This window comes from Lampetra fluviatilis, chromosome 27 (genome assembly GCF_964198595.1).
Source record: "Lampetra fluviatilis chromosome 27, kcLamFluv1.1, whole genome shotgun sequence".
In the NCBI taxonomy this organism is placed as follows: Eukaryota; Metazoa; Chordata; class Hyperoartia; order Petromyzontiformes; family Petromyzontidae; genus Lampetra; species Lampetra fluviatilis.
Genome location: NC_136301.1, coordinates 1,932,692 through 1,958,337, shown reverse-complemented (window position 1 = coordinate 1,958,337; position 25,646 = coordinate 1,932,692). Strand labels below are relative to the sequence as shown.

The 25,646-nt window shown below is 50.9% G+C and overlaps 1 protein-coding gene across 2 annotated transcripts; it reads left to right on the top strand.

Annotated features, from left to right (window-relative positions):
• Positions 1-1,864: 1,864 nt before the first annotated feature.
• On the top strand, positions 1,865-20,819 carry LOC144942264 (anosmin-1-like). 2 transcript variants are annotated; one of them, XM_078869011.1, is made up of 10 exons: positions 1,865-2,346; positions 5,791-5,838; positions 7,507-7,569; positions 9,627-9,840; positions 10,939-11,132; positions 11,944-12,073; positions 16,069-16,268; positions 16,528-16,672; positions 17,336-17,539; positions 18,108-20,819. In XM_078869011.1, exons 1-10 carry the CDS (start codon positions 2,119-2,121, stop codon positions 18,179-18,181), a joined length of 1,500 nt encoding a protein of 499 aa, XP_078725137.1. In that variant the 5' UTR covers positions 1,865-2,118; the 3' UTR covers positions 18,182-20,819. The 2 variants fall into 2 exon arrangements, with proteins under 2 accessions (XP_078725137.1, XP_078725138.1); XM_078869012.1 differs by lacking the exon at positions 17,336-17,539.
• Positions 20,820-25,646: the final 4,827 nt, after the last annotated feature.

Here is a 25,646-nt window from a genome sequence, read left to right as displayed (position 1 = left end):
TTCCCAACGTCTTGTCTCTTCTCACAATTCAAGTTCCTAGAATCAACCCACCCGCGCCTGCAACATGGCTTCATCCCAGAGGTCGCAATCAGGTACCCGATACCCGTACCCGGTCGGGTACGGGAACGGCCGGGTACGGGTACCCGTTTGCGAACCTGGTGCGGCCGGGTACGGGTAAGGAATCAAAACCCGTTTGCGACCTCTGCAGAGCGGTGCTGCTGCATGCCCCTACGTGAATAGCAATGGCCCAACCACGGAAGTGGACACCGTAGAGTTACTTCTGAAATCCCTTTAAGTTGTCACGTATCTACACCGTGAGCAGAACTCCTCCACCCATCCTGCCATAAAAAGTTATGTTCATAGATTTAAACTTAAAACTTTCGTGACTGCAGGAATTCATAGTATTGGTTCTTTCGGTAAAGTCACGTAGATAGAAAACTAAAATTAAAAGCAAAAAACCCACGACGTTTCGATCGCAACACAAGCGGTCTTCTTCAAGTGGAGCGAATTTAATTTCACGTTAATCGAGATCGATTTATTTTTAAAGAGATTGAAAGTGATATACATTCGCTTTATTGAGATCCGTTGATGAGAACGGCTTTCCTGGAGATCTGTTCATTCAAGTGGCCTCAATTCACAATCGTCGTCTTTCCTGTGACCGATGTCGATGCAGAGCAACAACTACAATTGCACATTCAGGTGGTCACGGAGTGGGTCGCAGTGAAGTCGTTTTCGTATTTGTGGATCGGGGAATTTGCGTCGTCATTGAACGACGGTCTGTTCTGGATGACCACAGTCGCGCACTGGAGAGGTTTTAAATTTTCTAATTGTGCATCGGGTCTCCGCACAAATGGGACATTTAAAAACTCTCACAATAAATATCTGCTTAAGCGACTGCCATTTACTTCCACGGACATCTGCAGGACAGCCCTGGATGTCGATGCATTGCCGGGTGAGGGTCCCCTCCCTACGCCGTGTGGATCGTCGTGAATTATTTTGACCATTCTTCACTTGGGTCAAAGGGCGTTGCAGCGTCGGCGTTGGGTAGCAGAGCGCAGTCGTGAATAACAATGCATGATAATTGGTTTTTTACCCTTCTATCTGGCAACAAAACTGACACCTTTTTTACAAGGAGTCATGTTTACATAGACCACAATACCTGCAGTCATAATGCAAACAAAAAACATAACTCTGATAATGTATGCACTGTCCTTGAAGTTGATTGATCCACACCCGAGACAGCTTTCCTTAGAGCCTAGTCTCACATGGGTTGGACCAGATGACGGCTCTAAGGAAAGCTGTCTCGGGTGTGGACCAATCAAATTCAAGGACAGTGCATACATTATCAGAGTTATGTTTTTTGTTTGCATTATGACTGCAGGTATTGTTGGTCTATGTAAACATGACTCCTTGTAAAAAAGGTGTAAGTTTTGTTGCCAGATAGAAGGGTAAAAAAACAATTATCATATTTTTACTGGCAAATGAGGTTCCAATGGAATAGCAATGCAGTTTGCAGCACTGCCCTCTGCTGACTGCCCCCATTGAGAGAGAGGAGAGAGATCCACCGGCAAACCTCGTGGCTTCCGGGGTTGAAGCAAGCACAGCCCCGCCCCTGACACTGGCTCCTCCCACAGCGTGTGTGGACTGGAGCCACGCCCCCTTATTGTAATCTCGACCAATCACAACAGCGAGGTCTCACCCCCCCCCTCACACACACGACACCACGCCCCCCACCCCTCGCTGTGGCCAATCAGCACGGGGATACTCCGCGCGGAGCTTACTTTTGGCCAATCGGAACGCGTCGTCTCGGCCCAGCCTCCCTTCCCCTCCCCTCAATCTCTCTGAGATTGGAAGCGCGCACGTGGAGTCGAGATTCTGCAGCATCAACAGCTGCAGTAGCAGCAGCAGCATCGCGAGCGTTGTCATCGACAGCAGCTTCGGCGGCGGCTGCATCTGCGTCATTAGCAACAACAGGAACGGCATCATCATCACCAGCAACATAAATCAGCAATATCACCAGCAGCAGCAACATCATCGTCAGCATCCTCTGCAACATCACCATCATCAACCACCACGATCGGCAACATCAGCAGCAGCAGCCCCATCAATCCGCCAAGCATGCGGGCAGCGCTGCTTGCAGTGCTGGCGACACTGGCGTGGGCAGCACAGGGACCCCCGAGGGGTCGCGGGCAGCTGATGGGGGACCCCGCGGACCCCGAGGGCGTGGGGGACCCCGCGGACCCCGAGGGCGTGGGGGACCCCGGGGTCCGCGAGGCGCGCTGCTCGGCGCGGTGCCTCTCGCTCCACACGGCGCCACTCGTGGCGGCCTTCGCAGGAGACCTGCAGGTGAGGGGGAGGGGGGTCAAGGGGTTCGCGGGTGAGGTGAGGCATGGGGTGAGGGGGGGTGGCAGGGGGGTGGTTGGGTGATGGGGGGGGTGGTTTGGTGAGGGGGGGTTGGTTGGGTGAGGAGGGGTGGGTGGTTGGGTGAGGGGGGGGGTGAGGGGGGGTGGTTGGGTGAGGGGGGGGTGGTTGAGTGAGGGGGGGGGTGGTTGGGTGAGGGGGGGGTGGTTGGGTGAGGGGGGGGTGGTTGGGTGAGGGGGGGGTGAGGGGGGGGGGTGGTTGGGTGAGGGGGGGGTGGTTGGGTGAGGGGGGGGGTGAGGGGGGGGTGGTTGGGTGAGGGGGGGGTGGTTGAGTGAGGGGGGGGGTGGTTGGGTGAGGGGGGGGGTGGTTGGGTGAGGGGGGGGTGGTTGGGTGAGGGGGGGGTGAGGGGGGGGGGTGGTTGGGTGAGGGGGGGGTGGTTGGGTGAGGGGGGGGGTGAGGGGGGGGGTGGTTGGGTGAGGGGGGGGTGGTTGGGTGAGGGGGGGGTGGTTGGGTGAGGGGGGGGTGAGGGGGGGTGGTTGGGTGAGGGGGAGAGTTTGCGCCGTGAGTGTGTGGGGGGGGGTATAGAGCGGGTGAGGATGTGGAGATGTGACGAGGAGGTGGTGGCTTGGAGAATGGGGAGGTAAGGACGAAGGGGTGAGGTGAAAGGGAGGAGGTGAGACTGGGGAGGTGCATGGGGTGAGGAAGTTGAGGGTGAGGAGGTGATGGGGGTGAGAGGGGGTAGATGTGAGAATGAGTGAATGGAAGCGAGGGGGTTAGAGGGCGAGTGAGTAGTAGGGCCGAGGCGGAGGAGGGTTTCAACTTTTTTCTGAGGTGGGTGGTTGGTGAGGCGATTTTGGGACGTATTTAATTTTAACAAGGTTTTCAAAATGTCACGTAATTGCGGAAAAGCAGATTCGATTCAGGGCCATTGCCCGAGGTAGCAGGTGCGGCGGGCTGTTTGACGACCAATAGTTGTTGTTGTGCTTGCGTAAATATTCCCTAACATAAACCCACGACCTCCTGTACACCAGGCGAGGTAGTTAACATCTCCTAGCCACCGTGATGATGATGATGAGAGAGAGACACGCAAACTCCAAATCTACAGCAGCAGGCGTCAGGGTCGGGATCGAACCCACGACCTCCTGTACACCAGGCGAGGTAGTTAACATCTCCTAGCCACGCAACGGTGGCGAGGGAAGAGGTGGAGAGAGGTTAAGAGTGAAGTGGTGAGGGTGAGAAGTGGTTGGGTGAGGGGGTGGTGGTGGGTGAGGGAGTTGAGGGCGGGGAGCGGTGGCGCAGCGGTTAGCACGCTGCGCCACGAACCCGGCCACCTGAGTTCGATTCCCGCGCACGGCCACCAACACCAGTGACGATTATCTGAATCGGCCCTGGTACTCCTCTAGGTCGACTCAGCCATAAATGAGTCACCCGGTGCGGTGTGTAAACATCGCCACTCGGGAGACAAAGGCGGCCGGGCGTGGTGCTGGCCACCCACCCCCTCGCTCACAGCACTTGCCCCAACAGTTTGTTAAGGTGATACGGGGGGGGGGGATCTTTGTTGTGATAAGAACGTGGAGTGAGGGGGTAGGAAGGTGGTGGGGGGAGAGGTGGTGAGGGTGAGATGATGAGCGTGAATGTGATAAACACTCGTGTAGCTATTACTGTCACTCCCCCCTTCTCCATTCTCCAAATAATTATAAGTACCATTGTGAGGGAAGTTACCAGTGGTATCGCTTTGGATGGACTGGCCCCCGTCACAGTAATGTTGAATTTCCGTCACTGGGCAAGAGAGCGGCACCTAATTGGGCCTTTATCCAAGGGCATTGTCGCCTTGGTGACGATGATCATGGTGGTGGTCAAAATGATCATGATATGCTGATGACTATGATACGTTCCTACTGCCGCTGATGGTGATGATACTCGTGTTCGTTTTTTATCTTGATGTTGTATGCGTGCTGAACTTCTTTCGCACCGTACATAGCCAACCGCGTTGATGATGATGATAGAGGTGTTGCTATTGGGGCTGATGATGTTGATGTACTGATGATGACGACGATGCTGGTGAACCTGCTGATTCTGATGATAATGCCCAGCTTAAAAATACGCTTCACCTGAGGACGGCTGCTTGCGTTGTGGCCGAAACGTCGTGAGAATTGTATTTTATTGTTTTATTTGTATTATTTTATTATTTCCCTTCTACGTGACTTTACCGAAAGAACCAAGAAGATGAATCCCTGCAGTCACCAAAGTTTTAAATCGAAATTTAAATGATGATGCTTGTGATAGTGATCATTCGATTTTGCTGCTGTTAATGATGATCCTGGTGACGCTGATGCTACTGCTTCTGAATATAATTCTCCTCCTGTTAATACTGATGCTGGGCTTGGCGTATGTATAACATGTTGAACTTATTTCGCATCAATACGTAGCCAACCGTGCGAATCAGGGGTCCTGGCGATGGAGAGAATGTGAATGCTGCTGCTGCTGATGATGCTGATGGAAGTGGTTTAGTCGTCTCAGGGGGTTGGACCACAGACACGATGGTCAGGGGTTAGAGGTCAAGGGTTAGAGCTTGCCTTCAGCCCCGTCGTCTGGGACGAGATGAATGTGGCAATGATGGATGATGGGGGTGATGCTTGCACTGCTGACGCTCATCATGATGTTGACGATTGCTATTCCTGCTGCTGCTGATGATTATTCTGCTGCTGCTGCTGCTGTTACTCTTGTTGAAGATGATCAGCGATGGTGGATCATGATGATGATGACACTTGTGGTCAATGATGATCGATGATATTGCTAATATGGATGATGATGATGTTGATTATAATGATATTGGTGATCCTGATGGTGATGTTGAGTGTGGATGTTGATGATGATGATATTGGTGATCCTGATGGTGATGTTGAGTGTGGATGTTGATGATGATATTGGTGATCCTGATGGTGATAATGCTATTAGTGAGCCTCATGGTGATGTTGAGTGTGGATGTTGATGATGATATTGGTGATCCTGATGGTGATGTTGAGTGTGGATGTTGATGGTGATGATGATATTGGTGATCCTCATGGTGATGTTGAGTGTGGATGTTGATGATGATGATGGTATTGGTGATCCTGATGGTGATGTTGAGTGTGGATGTTGAGTGTGGATGTTGATGGTGATGTTGAGTGTGGATGTTGATGATCCTGATGGTGATGTTGAGTGTGGATGTTGATGGTGATGTTGAGTGTGGATGTTGATGATCCTGATGGTGATGTTGAGTGTGGATGTTGATGGTGATGTTGAGTGTGGATGTTGATGGTGATGTTGAGTGTGGATGTTGATGGTGATGTTGAGTGTGGATGTTGCTGATCCTGATGGTGATGTTGATGATCCTGATGGTGATGTTGAGTGTGGATGTTGATGGTCTTTCCTGGTCTGTGTGTGTAGGACCCAGGGGTCATGTCTTGGTGTCAAGCAAACAGACGATGTCAGCAGGTAACATCGCCATCGCCACAATATTGTCACAGCATCACCGTCGCCACAACCTCACCACAACATCATCCCATCATCACGACAACCTCATCATAACCTCAACATCATCCCATCATCACCACCACATCATCATCACCACAACATCATCATAACCTCATCATCACAACATCACCACCACATCAACATCATCACTATCACCACAACCTCATCATAACCTCATCATCACAACATCATCCCATCATCACCACAACATCATCATCACCACAACCTCATCATAACCTCATCATAACCTCATCATCATCACAACCTCATCATCATCACATCATCACTATCACCACAACCTCATCATAACCTCATCATCATCACAACATAATCCCATCATCACCACAATATCATCCCATCACCACAACCCGCATCCCATCACCATCACCATCACATACGTAGACTATTGGGGCAAGAACTATAAATGTTGACCCAAACGACGCATGAGGAGGTTGTGGGACCAGCACCACGTCCTGCCCCACCTTTGTCTCCCACAGTGCCGGTGTTTAAACACCACACCAGGTACTCATTTGAGGCAGAGTAGACCTAGGGGAGGTCCAGGACCGGTTCATATAATCGTCACTTATTGTTGGCCGTGAGCGGGAATCGAACTCGGGTCGCCGGGTTCGTAGCGCCGCAGCGCGCTAACCGCTGCACCACCGCTCCCAACAACCCTCACGATCTCACACTCGCGCTGGGGCGGTCTCGCGTCATTAGTCACGGCCCCAATTAGTCACGGCCCCATTGGTCACGGGCTGCATTAAGTCACGGGGCTCTGAAGCCCGCAGTGTTTGTGAGGTGGGTGGTGTGGGGGAGGCGTGTGTGAGAGAGTCTGTGCATGTGTGTGTGTGTGGGAGCGGTGGCACAGCGGTTAACGCGCTGCGCTACGAACCCGGCGACCCGCGTTCGATTCGTGCTTATGGCCAACACCGGTGACGATTATCCGAAGCCCGTCCTGGGCTTCCCCGAGGTCGACTCGGCCTCAAATGAGTGCCTGGTGTGGTGTTTACCACACCACGGTCGAGCGTGGTGTTGGCCACCCACCCCCTCGTGTGCCCTGCCCGCCTTAATCGGTGCTCCTCACTAACAGCACTTGCCCCAACAGTCTGTTAAGATTCTATGGGAGATCTTTAACTTTGTGTCCGCATATCTTAATATGCTGTGTCCGCATATCTTAATATGCCTGACTGTGTGGAGGTCGTCTGGTTTGCTCCGGATATTTTTAACGATTCTCGGCCTCCCCTAGGTCGACTCAGCCTCAAATGAGTACCTAGTGTGGTGTGTAAACATTAGCACTGTGGGGAGACAAAGGCGGCCGGGCTTCGTGCTGACCACCCACCCCTCGCAGCGCTTGCCCCCACAGCCTGTGTAGGTTACATGGACATATGTACAGTCTATTATTTTATTCCAGTTGCTTTCCCGGCAGAAAAGCTAAGTCCCATGACTCCTTTTCAGGAGGGTCCTACCAAGTTTCTCACGGTAGGGGGGTGGGTAGGGGGGGGTGGGTAGGGGCGGCAGGGGGAGCGATGACGGCTCTGTATATTTTAATTGAGTAATTTGCGGTGTAATATGTGGAAAATGCATGTGTGTGTGTGTTTTAACAGCAGCGTTGCCTGTGTGTCTTGGCAGTGCATGCAACCCTGCCAGCCATCATGGGCCACAAACTCCACCTCCTGTCACAAGATATGCGAGGTAATCATCATCATCGTCGTCATCATCGGCCATGATCTATCCACTGCTGACGAAGGCCTCCACACACCGTTGCCGCCCCTCATGGCCATGAGATGTCAGCATCCATCCAGCTCACAGGATTGGAAGGATGGCACCTGCTGGGTCCCCCTTCGTATGTATGTTGAACTTCTTTCGCTCCGTACATAGCCTACCATGCCAATCGGAGGTGTGGGGGAAGGACAACATACTAAACATAAAAAAGCAAGTCCTAAGAAATGTGTTTTCATTCTAGATGATGATTTAAAAGTGCATAGCTCCAGTGGCTTCCTAATAGCAGAAGGAAGAGCGTTCCAGATGGCCGCAGAAGCACATCTGAGAGATGCAGTGACCGTCTTTGTTGGATGGCCAGCCAAAAGCGGTGCTGGCAAGGATGACCGGAGTTGTCGTGAGATGGTTTATGCTCCTTGACGACTTCGTCAAGGTATTGTGGTTCATAAGAAGGGGGATCGCACTGATTGTGTAACAACTGCTGGGGGCATCTCTTGTGTGTGCCGGGAGAGGTCCCTGGCAAGGATTACTCGGCATCTCCTTGCCAGGCACGCCGAGGAGAAACTTGCAGAGTGCCAATGCGGTTTCAGACTCGGACAGTCTTATGGTGGCGAGATGTTAACTGCCTTGTCTGGTGTACACAGGAGGTCTTGGGTTCGATCCCGACCGGCTGTATATTTGGTGTCTCTCTCCCCATGGTCGCGTTGATTTTTCCCCGGGTCCTCCGGTTTTTCCATCCACATTTAGAATCGACGTGCGTTTAAAGTATTTGGCTACTTAGTGGGCCTTACCTGGTAAAATAAAAATAGTTTATCTTCTTGGTTCTTTCGGTAAAGTCACGTTACCGAAAGAACCAAGAAGATGAATCCCTGCAGTCACGAAAGCTTTAAATCGAAAAATAGTTTAGTTTTACAGCAGAGGTGTAGGGAATTTCAACAGGACCTACTACATCTCTGCTTTTGTGACCTGGTCAAGGCCTATAATACCATCAATAGGCCAGAGCTTGGATTATTTTTCGTACTTTCAGCATCCCTGACCTGTTCACAATCATTAAGGACCATCGTGATGGTGGGCAGGTCTGTGTAAAGCTGCCATTTTATGACCACGTAGTTTTAGAGGCTTTCCATGACTGTACCAGAGGAATTTCTATCTGGTACAGATGAAATGGGAGGCCGTTCGATGCCCTGGGTAAGGTAATGGGATGATCAACATTGTTTTGCTGATGATCTGGTAATTGAGTTGGAGACTGCTGCTGCTGCACCTGGAGCGTGCCAATAAGGCGTGGTGCCTTACCACAAGCCCCACCTAAACAAGCACATGCCTGGGTATTTGTTGCGTGTCTGAGTGCCGCTAGGAGAGCCATGTGCTTGTCCGTGTGTGTCCGTGTCTCCCAGGCTCGCTACGAGTGTGTGTCTGTGTGTGTCCGTGTCTCGCAGGCTGGCTAGGAGCATTGTCCGTGTGTACTCTTAGGTTTTTTCGGTAAAGTCACGTAGGTTAAAAAAATAATTAAATTAATAAAAGTAAAATTTTAATCACGACGTTTCGGAGGCAAGACAAGCTTCCGTCTTCAGGTGGAACCGTCACAGCACGATTGCTGTATCAAGTACAGCTGTACTTGATACACGATTGCTGTATCAAGTACAGCAATCGTGCTGTGACTGTTCCACCTGAAGACGGAAGCTTGTGTTGCCTCCGAAACGTCGTGATTTTTATTTTACTTTTATTAATTTTATTTTATACCTACGTGACTTTACCGAAAAAACCTAAGAGTATGAATCCTTGCAGTCACGAAAGCTTCAAATCTAGAATTGTCCGTGTGTGTCCGTGTCTCCCAGGCTCGCTACGAGTGTGTGTCCGGGCTTCTCCTAGGTCGACTCAGTCTCAAATGAGGGAGACAAAAGTGGTCGAGCGTGGTGGTGGCCACCTATCCCCACGTGTGCCGTGCCGGCCTTCATAGGTGCTCGCTAACAGCACTTTCCCCAACAGTCTGTTCAGGATATATGGGGTATCTTTGTCTGTGTGTCTCCCAGGGCCGCTACGAGTGCTCTGCGAGCTGTGAGTTCGCTCACTCGCTCCTCTCCTCCTCGACGCGGCCCGGCTCGTGTGCCCCTCCCGCTCGCGCTCGCGGTTTCGCCGCCGCCTGCGTCGCCGGCTGCCGAAGCGATGCCGACTGCCCGGCTCCGAGGAAGTGCTGCCCCAATGGTTGTGGCCGGACCTGCCAGGCGCCCAGGGGCCTCTACGCAGGTGTGACGGGGGGCCTGCTTGCTCCCTCGCCGCAACACCCCCGTGTCTCCCCGTGCAAACCCGTGTCTCCATATGCACCCCCGCATCTTCCTGCGCACCCTTTTCTCCCCATGTACCTCTGTGTCTTCCTCGTACCGTGTCTCCCCGTGTCTCCCTGTGCACCCGTGTGTCCCCGTGCACCAAAATGTCTCCCCGTACACCCCCGAATCTCTCCGTGCACCCCCGTGTCTCTCCGTGCACCCCTGTGTGCAACTCTCCGTGTCTCCCCATTGCTATCTTGAATCTCTCTCCGTTTCCTCGTTTCCCCTGTCACCTCCTGTTAGCACCGCACCTCCCGATTAGCACGGTTGGCGCTACGCGCGGTGTGCAAGAAGTTCAACATGCGTGCATATTCATACGTGTGACGCTGCTCCGTGAGCGCGTTGAGCAGTGCGGCGGCAGTGTGCCTGTCTTCTTGGTTCTTTCGGTAAAGTCACGTAGAATGGAAATAATAAAATAATAAAAGAAAACAGCAGTGTGCCTGCTCGTGCATGTGGAATGAAGAAGGGGCCGTCGCCCGAGACGTCACCCGTTATATATTTTTCATTTTGAAGCCCACGGTCTGTGTTTGTTTGGTGTCAGTTGGGCTCCGTGTGCCGCTGCCAACGCAGCAGCAGTGGTGCCACGGTAGCGAGATGTTAACTCCCTCGCCTCGTGTGCAGGAGTTCACTCCCAACCCTGATGCCTGCTGTGTTATTTGGAGTTTGCATGTTCACTCTGTCCCCGTAGCCACGTGGAATTTCCTCCAGGTCCTCCAGTTTTTCCCTCCACATTTGGAAACGTGAGTTTAAGAGTAATTATCTGCCATCACTTGCCACGTGATGTCTGTTGAACTTTTTTCGCAGCGTACGTCGCCAACCGTGCTAATCGGAGTGTGGGGGGGTCCCCCTTTTGAGTCGCAGCAGTCGGCCACTGATGTTCCACCCTCACAACCGAAAAGCCAGTGCGTGACGCTCCGCGCGTCACTCCCGTGTCTCCCCTTTAACTCCCCCCCGTGTATCTTCCCATATAACTCTCCGAGTGTCCCCTCCGCCGTGTCCCCCCCCCCCCCCCCCCCAGGCGTCCCCCTGCGTCCCCGCCCCTCGCTGTCTCTGCGGGAGTCCCCGGACGGAGACGCCGCCAAGGGCGTCTCTCTTCTCGTCTCGTGGTCCTCACCCGCTCGCGTCTCCGTGGCGACAGCGCTGCACGTGCTGCAGGCACAGCAGCAGGGCCACGGGGCAGGTCCCCTATCGCCGTGGAGGACCGTTGCCATGGTGACAGTTGGGGGGGGCAGGGCATGATGATGATGATGACTATTATGATGATTATGATGACTGGTGAGTGTGCGTGTGTACCCATATGAGTGTTATCCGTGCGTGTGTGTGCCTGTGTGTGGGAAGCGGTAGTGTAGCGGTTGGCGCGGTGCGATATAAATCCACCCTCTCGTTTGCCGTGCCGGCATTCAGAGGTGCTCGCAAACAGCACTTGCCCCAAAATATGTTTAGGATATACGGGTGATCTTTGTCTTTGTATGTGTGAGTAGCTGTGTGTTCCCGTGTGTGTGTGTTTACCAATGTGTGTGTGTTAAACCATGGCACCTGGGTCTGCCCCATGACCTCCTTCCAGCGAACCTTCAACACTTCACGCGGCCTCAAAGCACACCTAGCACTAGCGCCGTGGTGACATCGCCACCACCATTTAATGTGTGTGGGTATCTATGTGTGCACATTGTGTGTGTGTCTGTGTGTGTGCATTGTGTGAATGTGTGGGTATCTGTATGTGTGCATTGTGTGAATGTGTGTGTATCTGTGTGTGTACATTGTGTGTGTGTGTGTATCTGTGTGTGTACATTGTTTACGTGTGTGCGTGTGGGTACCTGTGTGTGTACATTGTGTGTGTGTGTATCTTTATCTATGTACTTTGTGTGTGTGTATCTGTGTGTGTACATTGTGTGTGTATGTATGTGTATTTGTGTGGGTACCTGTGTGTGTACATTGTGTGTGTGTATCTGTGTGTGTACATTGTGTGTGTGTATCTGTGTGTGTACATTGTGTGTGTGTGTGTGTACATTGTGTGTGCGCGTAGACCCCGGGGGAGAGTGTGCTTGTGCCGGGCCTGCGTCCCGCTCGCTGGTTCCGATTCCGCGTGGCGGCTGTGAACGCGCACGGCACCCGCGGATTCACTCCGCCCAGCGCCGCCTACAGGTCCTCGCTTGGTACGTGTGTGCGTGTGTGTGTGCGCGTGTGTGTGCGTGCGTGTGTGTGCGTGTGTGTGTGTGTGCGTGTGTGTGCGTGCGTGTGTGTGCGTGTGTGCGTGTGTGTGTGCGTGTGTGTGTGTGCGCGTGTGTTTGTGCGTGTGCGTGTGTGCGTGTGTGTGTGTGTGCGTGTGTGTGTGCGTGCGTGTGTGTATGCGTGTGTGTGCGTGTGTGTATGTGTGTGTGTGCGCGTCTGTCTGTGTTTGGGGAGCGGTGGTGCAGCGGGTAAGCTCACGGCCGACACCAGTGACGATTATCTGAAACGGTCCTGGGCCTCCCCTAGGTCGACTCGGCCTCAAATAAGTACCTGGTGCGGTGCGTAAACGTCGCCACTGGGGAGACAAAGGCGGCCATGCGTGATGCTGGCCACTCGCCCCCTCGTGTGCCACAGTGCCGGCTTGCACACGTGCTGCTCGCTAGCGTGTCCGTGCGTCGCTTCCAGTGTGTGTTCGTGTGTCTGTCCGTACATGTGTCCATATGTTTAATGTGTCCATCCCTGTGTCTGTCCGTCCTTCTTGACCGGTGTGCATGTGTGTGCACATGGCCTGGCACAAGCGTCGTGGTGACGTCACCGTCACTTAGTGGCGAATGGCGGTTGTTGTTGTTGTTTGTCTGTGACAGCTGCTTAACCTGGAGCGTGCCACTGAGAGGGTCAGGCTTTACCATTGGCCACACTAAAACAAAGCATACATACGGTTGAGCTTGCCCTGGATACTTTGTGCCGTCGAAGTGAAATCTCTGCGAGCAATGTGGTGGTTGTGGAGAGAGTGGAGGAGGAGTGACTGCGGCTGGTGCCGGGTGCTTATGGCCAGTTCCAATTCGGCAGCGGACTTTTCACCACCTCCGATGAGCACGGTTGGCTACGTACGGTGCGAAAGAAGTTCAACACACATACGGTTGAGCAACCGTTTATTTTCAGCGACTGCGTTACGCTGTGCCTAGGGGGATGGCTTCCTCCCATGTTACAAAACGCTGACCATTTGCTAATTAATCAGCTAATTGGTGCTGCGGTGGCGAGATGTTAACTTCCTTGCCTGGTACGCAGGAGGTTGCGGATTTTATCCCGACGCGGACGCCTGCTGTATATTTGGAGTTTGTGCGTCTCTCCAGGTCCTCCAATTTTTCCTCTGCATTTAGAATCAACGTGCGTTAAATGTATTTGGCTGCTATACATTTCCAAATGATAAGACACTTTTGTTGAGCTATCATTGGTGGCCAGGTCTCTTCTGAAAAAGAGCTATAAACAGCTCAGTGGGCCTTGGCTGGTAAAATAAAATAAATGTAGTTTAGTTTAGTTAAAACAGTTAAAGCAGTCTGCATCACCTGAAACGGACGCTTGTGTTGCGCCCGAAACGTCGTGATCTATTTTATTTTCTACCTACGTGACTTTACCGAAAGAACCAAAGAGTATGGATTCCTGCAGTCACGAAAGCTTCAAATCAAGATTGTTTAGTTAATTAATTGCTGCTCAATGTGACAAGGAGTTTAGGAGTCTCCACTCGAGAATCTGGAGCCTGCCACAAGAGAGTGTGAGTGAGTGAGAGGTCTGATAGACTTAGCATTACACATATAGAGAGAGAGAATGCCAGTGATATATAGAGTGAGTTAATGAGTTTCAGCAGCTCTCCGCCCATACCTCTTCCCCTGTCCACATCTCCCATTGAAATCGGCCCTCCCCAGTGAATTGAGGCTTCTTATGAAGAGTGGCGGAGGAAGAAAAGAGGGGGCAAGCGGATAGAAGAAAATTCCCTCCGTCTCCTCCCTTCCTCTCTCTCTCCTCTCTCGCTGTCTCTCTCTCTCCCTCTGCACACGCGGAGAATTTCAAAGGCGCTTGAGAGAGAGGGAGATTTGCCGAGGCTCCTTTCCCCCCACCGCTGGTTTCACGCCCAGAGTTCTATACGTGAGCAAATGTCCTTTTCTTTGCCTGCCCAAGCGTGACGGCGGCATCCCAGAGGCACCGAGAGCCGCATTCACGTTCCAGGAAACCCGCATTCATTAGGGATTAATCTCCCGCTGTATGCCGCACAAGTGCCCTCTATTTATTCGGCGCCCGAGCGGACCTGAGGGAGGGGGGGGGGGTCCCTGCGTTTGTTTGTTCGCCGTAACCTCCTTCTAATCGTCGTCAAGAGTGTCGTCGTCGTCATCAATATCACCGTCATCGTCGTCGTCGTCATCACTGGGATCACCACCGCCAATGTCATCATCTTCGTTGTGCGTGTACGCGTGTGTGTGCAGGACTGTGTCTATGTGCTCGTGTATGGTTGTGTCTGTATTTGTGTGTGTCTATCTGTCTTTGTGTGGGGAGCAATAGCGTAGTGGTCAGCGAGCTGCGCTACGAATCCAGCGACCCGAGTTAGATTCCTGCTCACGGCCGACACCAGTGACGAATATTTGAACTCGTTCCGGGCCTCCCCTAGGTCGACTCAGGCTTAAATGAAAAGTTGGTGGTGTGTGTCAACATCGCTACTGGGGAGACAAAGGCGGCCTGGCGTGGTGCTGGCCACCGATCCCCTCGTCTGCTTTTTCCGGCGTTCATAAGTGCTCGCTAACAGCACTTGCCCCAACAGTCTGTTCAGGCTATGGGGGGGGGGGGATCTTTGTCTTTGTGGCTGTCTCTATATGTGTACATGAATATCTACTCGTGTGTGTGTGTGTCTATGTACTCGTGTATATCATATCTGCATGTGCACGCGCGTGTGTGCGTGTGTGTGTGCGTGTGCACGCGCGTGTGCGTGTGTGCGCATATTTTCCACAACCCCCTTCACCCTCCACTGAAGCCACAAAAAGCGCAATTGGTCAAGGTTGAGCGTTTGACCTCTTGAGGATCTAAAGGGTTAGAGGTCAAAAGGGCATTATTTTTGCGTCTTAGATAAACAAACAAATCAAAAGATCCCCCGTATAGCCGAAACAGACTGTTGGGGCAATTGCTGTTAGCGAGCACCTATGAAGGCCGGCACGGTACACGAGAGGGTGAGTGGACAACAGCTTGCCTGGCCGCCTCGCCAATGCTCACGTTGTTTACACGCCGCCCCCAGGTGCTCATTTAAGACTGAGTCGGTCTCGAGCGGTTTAAATATTTGCCAATGATAATGGTCACGAGCAGGAATCGAACTCCGGTCGCCGGATTCTTTGCGCAGTCCGCTTACCACTGGATTACCACTCCCACGCGTGCTCATGCAGCCACACAGACACGCATACAGACACGCATACAGACACGCATACACGCACAGCCTGACCTCGTCACATAACAACACACACACAATTATTTTTTTTTAAATCCCCTTTGCAGTTTTATGTAACATATGGCAGCATCACTAATGTAAACAAATATAGAAATATCATGAGTATGCATGGGTTCGGAAGTCCATATTTAATTAGCGGATAGTAGCGTTATAGCTCCACGTCATGTGTAATGAAACCACGGGGAGGTGAGGCACCCGCAATGGCTGGTGGCTTCATCGCTTTGGCCGATAAGTCTTCTCCATTTAGCGCTGGTCTCTTTCACTCTTTCACCTCCACGTTTTCGGCAAACCTTGGATGTAGGTGTGGCTGGTTTTCTCTCGGGTAAGTCCCTCACAACAACAGCAACTCAACTTTTTTACACTAAAGTTTTTGTTCAATATCGGATCACCACTTTGGGAGTTTGCATGACCCCATCTTTCAGACACACAGGAGCACAGAGCAAATGCATTGAACATTGTCAGCCACGTACTAGAGCAGTGTTCTTCATTGGTGGCCTTTAGCGTGGCACCCGACAATAGACAAATAGTGAAAACACCACCCCATCATCATCGTGCTGTCCAAACCCCAATGGTTTCAAATGTGTGGCGGCCCTCACACTGATGTTTTATCGGCAAAAGTGGCCCTCCCTCTGCAAATGAGTGAAGAACACTGCGCTAAAGTGTTAAATATGTCCTTAAATCCACTTGTGTGTTTGTGTGTTTCCATCGCCACAGCTCCCTCGCCTCCCCCTCCACCTTCCCCCTACGTGGAGTGGTTCGGACGTTCTGCCGATGGAGGCCTCTCATTGGCCGCCCACCTGGCCTGGAACCCGGCAGCTGACACGGATCTACCAATCGCGCGCTACAAGTTGTTCTACGGGCGGCCCCGCACCACGGCAACGGGCGGGAGGCATCAACGACTCGCCATCAACGGGGTGAGATCCTTGACGTCCTCTTAGGGGGGACATGTCAGGGTTATCGCATTTCTGGGACACCCAACCGGAGCACGTGGTGAGCTGTAGAATAGTTTGTTGTAGAACAATTATCAGAACCAATTTAGCAATTGGATACATTTCTCTTGAAACTGCATCAAGCATCTGCAAGACAATTGCATTGTGACTGCTGGTGTTGTTCGCTACTGTTACTGCTTGTATTAATACTACTGCTGCCCCTGCTGCTGCTGCTGCTACCTAGTCGGCACGGCACGTGACGCTGCAGCCTCTGAAGCCGGACTCGGACTACGTGGTGCAAATGCAGGCCCTGAGCGAGTGGGGTCAGAGGTCGCTCAAGAGTTCGAAGGTCGTGCTCACCTTCCGCACCCCGCCCCTCGACTCCTCCGGTGAGTCTGGGTTGGAAATTCCACATTCCCATGGCAACGAGATCAGCATGTGTCTGTAACAGAGACACTTGTCGACTTCTCGCAACAAAGTGTTTGTGCCGATCCTCGTTTTATCGACCGGTGAGCAATGATGATGGGCTGAATGAACCATTGACCCAGGATTTGAACTCAAGATGTACCGACACTGGGAGTCACGCAAATACTTTTATAACTTTCCAAGAAAGGTTTAAAATGCTTGTGCATTATGCTTCTGCGGCCGTCTGGAATGCTCTTCATTACGATATTAGGAAGCCATTGGAGCTATGCACTTTTAAATCTAAGTTGAAAACTAATTTCTTTAGAACTGCTTTTTGTGTTTTGTTATCCTTCCCCCACACCTCAGATTAGCACGGTTAGCTACGTACAGTGAGAAAGAAGTTCAACATACATTAGCTCTGTCCAGCCGTTCGTCCAGCCGTTCGCGATAACATCACACGACGTGCGAACTCCTCGCCTTCCCCCGTGACTTGTGACGTCGTCTTGCATGTCACAGCTAACGTTATGAACGCTAATTGATGACTTTTGAATATAAGTGCTTGTGGGAAAGTGATTATAGAATCCATGCATATGGATGATTTTTGTTCGCTTCTGATTGCATTTCCACCCCCTGCACCCCCATTTCAGCATTCGCGACCAAATTACTCCACAAAGATGGGAAAAATCCCTCTACTTCAGAAAGTAGTTCCTTTTCCGTTGCCAACGGTAACTGGACGAGAGGATCTGATTGGCCGCCGGGAGGAACTGTGGAGGAGTCTGAGAAGCAGGAAGAGGGGGGTGTTGAGAATTCCCTCTCGGAGTCCCACATCGCGCCACACGGACACGACAAGAGTGAGGGATCGTTATTATCAAGCTATTTCTCTCTCACACAGTCTTTTTTGCCTCCAGTGCTCTCCCGATTGTGCGATCGCCATCATGTTTACACAACTGTCGATTGTCCGGGGTAATGGGGATGAAAAAACATAGAATGTGTCGTCTCTATAGCTTCTTGGTGGAATTACCTGTCGACGTGTTTGCGGTCACGTAGGCAAAGTCACTGACCCCCAATGAGTGAGGAGCAGCTGATAATTACGTGGAGATCCGCACCTCCGATTAGCGCGTTTGGCTACGTATGGTGCGGAAGAAGTTAAACATACATGCATAATTAAACCAGCACATGGCGTGTAAATATTTTTTGTTAGTTTTTTTGCAAGCACGATTAATTGAAAACTCAGATAATCTACAAACAGACAATCTATAGGGAGGACGATGGCTAAAATATTCCCAGGCTTTGCATCATCGTCTGCCTTCATCGCCATCAACTTCACTCTGCCATCGTTTTTTCCACTACTTGCTGCCGCGATGTCACTTCCTCTCCTGATGATGTCACTTCCTGTCTTGTTGTGATGTGACCACGCAGGCCACGCCCACCGCAAAGATGGCCGTTCAGCGATGGGCCACCACGTGGAGAGGAGGCAGCACAGAAACTCGTAGAAGAGGGGAGGCCATTTTACATACATAGCCCTACCCATTGTAGTGTGAACATCATCGTCACCAGCCATGACATATCCATCACAGAGAGACCAATAAACTCAAATAGAAACGCATAGACCAGCAGTGGCCAACTGGCGTTTCCCGAGCCGCATGCGGCTCTTTAATCCACCACACACGGCTCTATGAAAGGGGCATAACGTAGAACATACTATCACAGTAGCAACGAATAATGAATGTCAATCGTACTGTGCCGAAAACTGTCAATATACACACATTAATATGTACACTTGGCTCTTTGCAGAACTCATGAGTACTTTTTAGCTATTGGTCTGTTGTAGGTTGGCCACCCCTGGCATAGATTGATGTGTAAACCCATTGACTCGCATGAAGATGCATTGACTCGGAGACCTGACATAATCACATTGACTCGCACAGAGACCCACAGATTACAGAGACCTATAGATTTGCATAGAGACCCACAATACTCACATTGAGACCCATGGGTTTCACATAGGGACCCATAGAATCACAGGCACCCAGAGACTTACATATACTGATAGACTCACACAGAGACCTGTAGACTCACCTAGAGACCCATAAAGTTACATATTCTGCGTTGTCATTAAATTGAGTTATCAAGGGTAGGGAGTTAATGATCTCAGCCTGGTCGCCACTAGACTTAGAATGATTTAACCCTCGGCAATATGATGTCCCGTACTGGTTGCAATTCGATTTGGGAATCAATTCTTATCGTTTTATGTCGTGTTTGTACATTTTGTTCTGCTAGTTCTGCATAATTCTTACAGTATCATATCATTTGCGTATTATTTGCATAAAAATCGTCAATCGATTTTGTCGCTCACATATCGGAGAGCGACTGCATTACATTTAGTCGATGAATCTGTGGCCCTTATAATGTACGGCTCCTCTGTCAAACCACTGCTGTACAAGGGCCTCCGCACGCCGTGCGGGCTGGGGAAAGGGGAGGCCCAAGACCGGTTAAGATTATCACTTTCAGCTAGTTGTGTTAGCCGTTGCTGGGAATCAAACTCAGGTGTACAGGGTGACACGGGGTTGTATTTATTTTAATAAGTCACATCGAGTTATTGAATTCATTTTAACAAATCTTCAAGCTGACTTCGAATTAACGTTAATCCACGCATGAATTATCTTTTCTAAGTAATTTAGGTAGTTTTTTTTGTATAGATGACGGGTGTAATCTGTAAACATTCATCAATAATTGTTTTGCCCCTAAAATAGACGTTTTATTTGACCAGCTAAGGCCCACTGAGCTCTTATTTCGCTTGATTCCAGGAGCGACCTGGACATCGCAAATGACAGCTCAACGAAGCGGCTTAGGGGCCGTCCATAAATGACGTCACGCACCTAGAGGAGGGGGGGGCGTCAGACATTTGTGACGATGTGTGACAAGGGGGGGGGGGGTTTGAGAAATGTAACGTCACATCAAAATGCGCAATTTTAAATAAATATGGACAACACGTTCTACTTGATTAAATAAGACTTTTTAAACACATTCCTGTGGAGGGAGCTGGTAGGAACGTTGGGTTGCTCGGTCAATGGCCAGGGTCAACGGCCAGGGCGTGGTGTATTCCGCAAATATGCCCGACTGTGAGGGCGGGCACAAGCCGGCGTGAGTAGGTTAAACGTTGAGTTTTATAAGGGCACCACGGGGTGACCAGCCCCTCCCCACCCAGCCCCACCCTCCCCACCCAGCCCCACCCTCCCCACCCAGCCCCTCCCTGCACGACGGATGGACACAATAATCCCCTGTGGGCTGGTGGAACCAGTGGGTTCCTACCAGTATATGCACTACAATGACAATAATTTAAAGCGATTTGAAGTATGTTTTATTTTTTTTGGGGAGGGCAGAGCTTTGTGACGTCATATTTGAGGGGTGGTCTGACTTTTTGTGACGCCGTGTGACAAGGGGGGGGGGGGTGGTCAAAAATCGTCAAATCGCGTGACGTCATTTATGGACGGCCCCTTATCACAAAGGGATCTTCGTCGGGGTTTGAGGACAACGGTTTTGAGGTGACCCCACGGGAAGAAGAATAAAAATCAATATGTATCATGATAATAGATAGAATACTAACTTAAATAATAAACAAATGAGAATGTTGTAATGCCAGTGTTATTTTCAATGCAATAACCCTATGTTCCCTAACGTTTGGGCCACCATGTACAGGTACAAGGCTGCCCTCTTGAGGGGGAATTACCACTAACATTGTAATATACATTGCAGTAGTTACCGTACTGTACCAGAAAAAACGCCTGCCTATATCTGCCCCTCTAATTCAACATTTGAAGAACTGTCTATATATATTTTACGAATCCCATCAGCCTCCTGCGAGTGCATGATTGGGCAGCATTGGTTTCGATGCAACTAAGGGAACGTCCATAAATGACGTCACGCACCTGGGGGGGGGGGGGGTCAGACATTTGTGACTATGTGTGACGAGGGGGGAGGTTTGAGAAATGTGACGTCACATCAAAATTCGCAACTTTAAATAAATATAGACAACACGTTCTACTTAATTAAATAGACTTTTTTTAAAATAAATGTTTTCTCCTACAACATCAGAGTGCAGCGCCACATTAAATACGCACAATGACAGTATTTAAAGCGATTTGAAGCATGTTTTATATATATTGGGGGGGGGGGGCAGAGCTTTGTGACGTCATTTGAGGGGGGGGGTCTGACTTTGTGGCGCCGTGTGACTAGGGGGGGGGCGGTCAAAAATCGTCCAAAATCGCGTGACGTCATTTATGTTCGGCCCCTAAAACACTGGACCGGTTTCGAGATTCAGGGTCTCGTCAGCAATCGGGCTTTCTTCAACCAATACCGTTCAACTGCCTGATGTTTAAAGTCAAAGACCCCCTCCCATCGCTGTTGACCTACAACCTCATGAACAGCGGTCATCCGAGTTCGATTCCCGACACGGCTACATTTACATCTGAACCGGGCTTAATCCGCCACCCCTTCGCCACTGCCTACGCTGACCAGCGGAACCCCCCCTCCGCACCCCCTCTCCCATCTAAAAGTGGATTGATATCGGTGTCTGCTGCTGCTGCTGTTGCTGCTGTGAGTGGTGGTTGTGTGGGCACGACCTCTAACGCGTCTGAGTTAGGGTGACACGCAGCGTCGTGCCAATTCACCTTTGTACAGACCGCGACTCGCTGTCATTCACTGGGTGGGTGCCTGGTGGTTTCGTGTACAAGGTGGTCCAGTTGTCTTGTGACCCCCCCCCCCCACACACATTTATTTCTCTAAAACTATTTTTTAATCGTTCAAGATCGCGTGACGTCATTTATGGACGGCTCCCTTGGACGCCCTCTCGGCCGCGTCTCCCCGCCCCCAACCCGCTTCTTCCTCGGCTGCCACTCCGGCCATTCGCCCCGGACCCAGTGTCCTTCTCACATCGCAAGGCCCGCGAGCCATCGGGGGGGGGGGGCCCTGGTGGCCTTTAGTGCGGCCCCACTAACGTGACCCCCCCCCCAAACGCCATAATCGTTGTGCTGTGCCACAAACCCAACAATGGTGTAGCGGACCTCACAGCTGATGATGTCGGCGAAAGTGGCCCCCCACAACACCTCTTAAAAATGAGCGAAAAACACCGCATTGGACCATCGCCCAAGCCCCCCATTTGCTTTGCTAAGAGCAGCTTCAGTGATGTCTCTAAACCCCACGTGCGCGCGTGACCTATGCCACGTGTTTGTTCTCTATACCACGTGTTTGTTCTCAATGCCAGGTGTTCTCAATGCCACGTGTTTGTTCTCTGGGCCGCGTGTGCCTCTTATTGGCAGCGTAAATACAAGGAAGCATTGCATCGGCAGGCGTATTAGAAGGCACCGTGTAGTGTAGTTTTGTATTGATTGATCCCTGTTACCGTTACTTTGTGAATAAACAAGTCAGACTTTTAATGATGTATTTCGTTGGCCTCTTCCGCCGAGATCGCCACGGTGGCCAGGCGATGTTAACTACCTCGCCTGGTATGCAGGAGGTTGTGGGATCGATCCAGACCTTGACGCTTGCTGTATATTTGGAGTTTGCGTGTCTTTCTCTTTGGAGTTTGCGTGTCTTTCTCCCCATGGTCGTGTGGATTTGTCTCTCTGGGTCCTCTGGGTTTTCCCTCCACGTTCAGAATCAACAACACGCGTTGTTTAGATTATCTGGCTGCTATAAATTTCGACACGATCATAAGCCACTTCGTTGAGCTATCATTTGTCGCCAAGGTCGCTTCTGAAACAGCCATACAGCTCAGTGGGCCTTACCTGGTAAACTAAAAATATTTTTCATAAAATAATTTATAGTTTTGATCCGGTCCTATATGTGGATGAGTGTGACGCTGTAGCGGTTAGCTGTGCTTAGGGGCCGTCCATAAATGACGTCACGCACCTGGGGGGGGGGGCAGAAATTTGTGACGATGTGTGACGAGGGGGGGGGGGGGTGAGAAATGTGACGTCACATCAAAATGCGCAACTTTAAATAAATATAGACAACACGTTCTACTTAATTAAATAGACATTTTAACTAAATGCTTTAAATACGCACTACAATGACAATAGTTTTAAGCGATTTGAAGCATGTTTTTTGGGGGGGGGGGAGGGGGGGGCAGAGCTTTGTGACGTCATATTTGAGGGGGGGGTCTGACTTTTTGTGACGCCATGTGGCGAGAGGGGCGGGGGGTCAAAAATCGTCCAAAATTGCGTGACGTCATTTATGGACGGCCCCTTAGCGCGCTGCATGATGAACCCGGCGACCCGAGTTCGATGCCCGCTCACGGCCACCAACACCGGGGACGTTTATCTCTAAAATCGGTTCTGAGCGTCCCCTAGGTCGACTCAGCTTCAAATGAGTACCTGGTCCGATGTGTAAACATAGCCACTAGGGAGACAAAGGCGGCCGGGCGTGGTGCTGGACACCCATCTGCTCGTGTGCCGTGTCGGCCTTCATAGGTGCTCGCTAACAGCACTTGCTCCAAGTCTATTAAAGCCTATATGGGAGACCTTTGATGCTGGCCTCTAAGTGCACCTAGCCTGGCACAAAATCCGTAACCACATCACGACTGCTGCTGTATTTTAATCCCCCCCCCCCACCTCCTTAAAAGTGCATCTTCAAGTGACTCTTCATTAACCAACTCTCAAAAATCCACATTACCGCGGCCAGTCCAGTCCATCCAACCCTCCATAAAGCGACGTCACCACGTGTACCACCACGTGTACCACCACGTGTACCACCACGTGTACCACCACGTGTACCACCACGTGTACCACCACGTGTACCACCACGTGTACCACCACGTGTACCACCACGTGTACCACCACGTGTACCCGTTCCCCAGTGACCTCGCCTGAGACGAGGCTCCCTGCGGGGACAGCCAATGGCAAGCTCGACTTTCCATCCTCGGCCACGGCCCAATTTTAAGACCACCAAAGTTAAAGGGGTCAGAGGTAAACTATGTGTGTGTGTGGTTGTGCTTTTAAAGCACCTATAATTAAAGGCACTTTTAAAAAAGACGTTCGAATTGAATGTGTTTAGTTTGTTCTTCCCCGCACCTCCGATTAGTGCGAAATAAGTTCTACATACACACCTAACCACTTGCAGCAGCCTGAAGGCTTCTGTGTACTCTGTACTACCCTTTGAGTTCTCATACCTGTCAAACCCTTATCAGTGCCCTACCTTATTACATACAAATTCAGACCTTATTGGTCACCCCGTGCCGTTATAAATCTCAACGTTCAGCCTACAGTTTCATCACAAGGGAGAAACACAGACACATTTTTTGCCCGTATTGAAACGGCTGTACGCCGTATGGACCTGTGTGTTCTGGCCATCTCGTTTGCACCACATCCGTTCTCATTTGTTTTTGTCGTTGTCGCAGTGAGGGGTTTGATCTGCCCGTTTCCATCGTCGGTTCCATTTACTCCCGAATGTCTTTGTATTTGTCTGCGTTAATATCAGTGGCATGCATTGCCCTTGCTCGATCTGCGTTAACTTTAGCATGCAGGGCTTCATCTTTCACAGAATATTTTTGTTTAAAATAATTCAAAGTCTATTTATATTTAAAAGATATATTTATCCAAGTCGCTGGTTGACTAAAGTGGGTGGCACGTGAATAGCAGCAACATCCATAACGAGAGGTGCACTGAATAAAGTGTGCCGGCTGCATTCACATTCCCCGGGTCACCGGCTCAGACTCCAGGTTGCGTGTGTCCTCGTGTTCCGTGTTCTCCCTCTGGTGTGCCTACGTCTGTGTGCCTCCGCTGCTTTTGTCAGGCTCTTCGTCTGCACTCTGTGTACACCCATTGATACCGGTCTCATTCTGTGCCCTCTATTCTTGTCGTAGTATCTGCATCACTGGCAGCATCGCCGCGGGTTTGGCATGGGCCCTTGGTGCAGAGAATTAAATGGTTTGGGAGACGGTGGGGGTGGTGGTGGTGGTGCTGTCCATCACCCCCCACCGTTCGTACCCCAGTGGCACCGCCTGCACACTTGACTTCTATGCCACTGACCGCTGGTTTCATATCTTGTGTAGTTCAGTGAAGCCTGGTTGTCACTGCTCACGATATTTTCTCGCCGATCGGACAAAACTTCGGTTTTGTTTTGGACATTTGATTCGTGATGATTCGTGATCAGAGGGAGTTTCTTTTTAATACTACACCAGGGAATATCATTGCTTTGGTTATTTGTCGCAACAAGAATGAAACTTCATACGATATTTACTGCTGGCGGGGGTGTTTGTTTTGGTCTAAAGAATAAAATTAGGGTTTGGCTTGGAGTTGGGTCAGGGTCGATGAGAAGCTTCATTATCAAAGCCCCATCCACAGCCCTGGAGCCCAGGGCCTCCCACCCCACCCTCTCTATCACCCACGGCTCCTGATGGACCGACATGTCTCCCCTTAGCCACACTCCTGGCATTGGAGATGCCGATGCCTCGGCCGCCTTCCTCGACCTGTAAGTGGTCAGCTTCGCTCGTGTAGTGCCCAGAGATGTTGGGGGTCGTTGGGCGGAAATTGAGGCTCAATTTTAGCATCGTGTCCCACAGGAGCTCGACACGTGGGGTGGCTGATGTCAACGTGTCCTCTTATAGGTCGCCTTGGTGTAGAATTGCCATCACAGAGGCTTCTGGTCTGCGCAAGGCAGGGTTTCCGTCCTAGCGTGATCCGTATGGGTCCTCAGCACGTGGCCCACGAGGACATAAAAGAGTTGATTTATCTTCTTGGTTCTTTCGGTAAAGTCACGTAGAATGGAAATAATAAAATAATAAAAATAAAACATAATAAAATAATTCTCACGACGTTTCGGCCACAACGCAAGTAGCCGTCCTCAGGTGAAGACCAGGTCTGTCGAGGAGACAGCCGGCTACTTGCGTTGTGGCCGAAACGTCGTGAGAATTATTTTGTTTTATTTTTATTATTTTATTATTACCATTCTACGTGACTT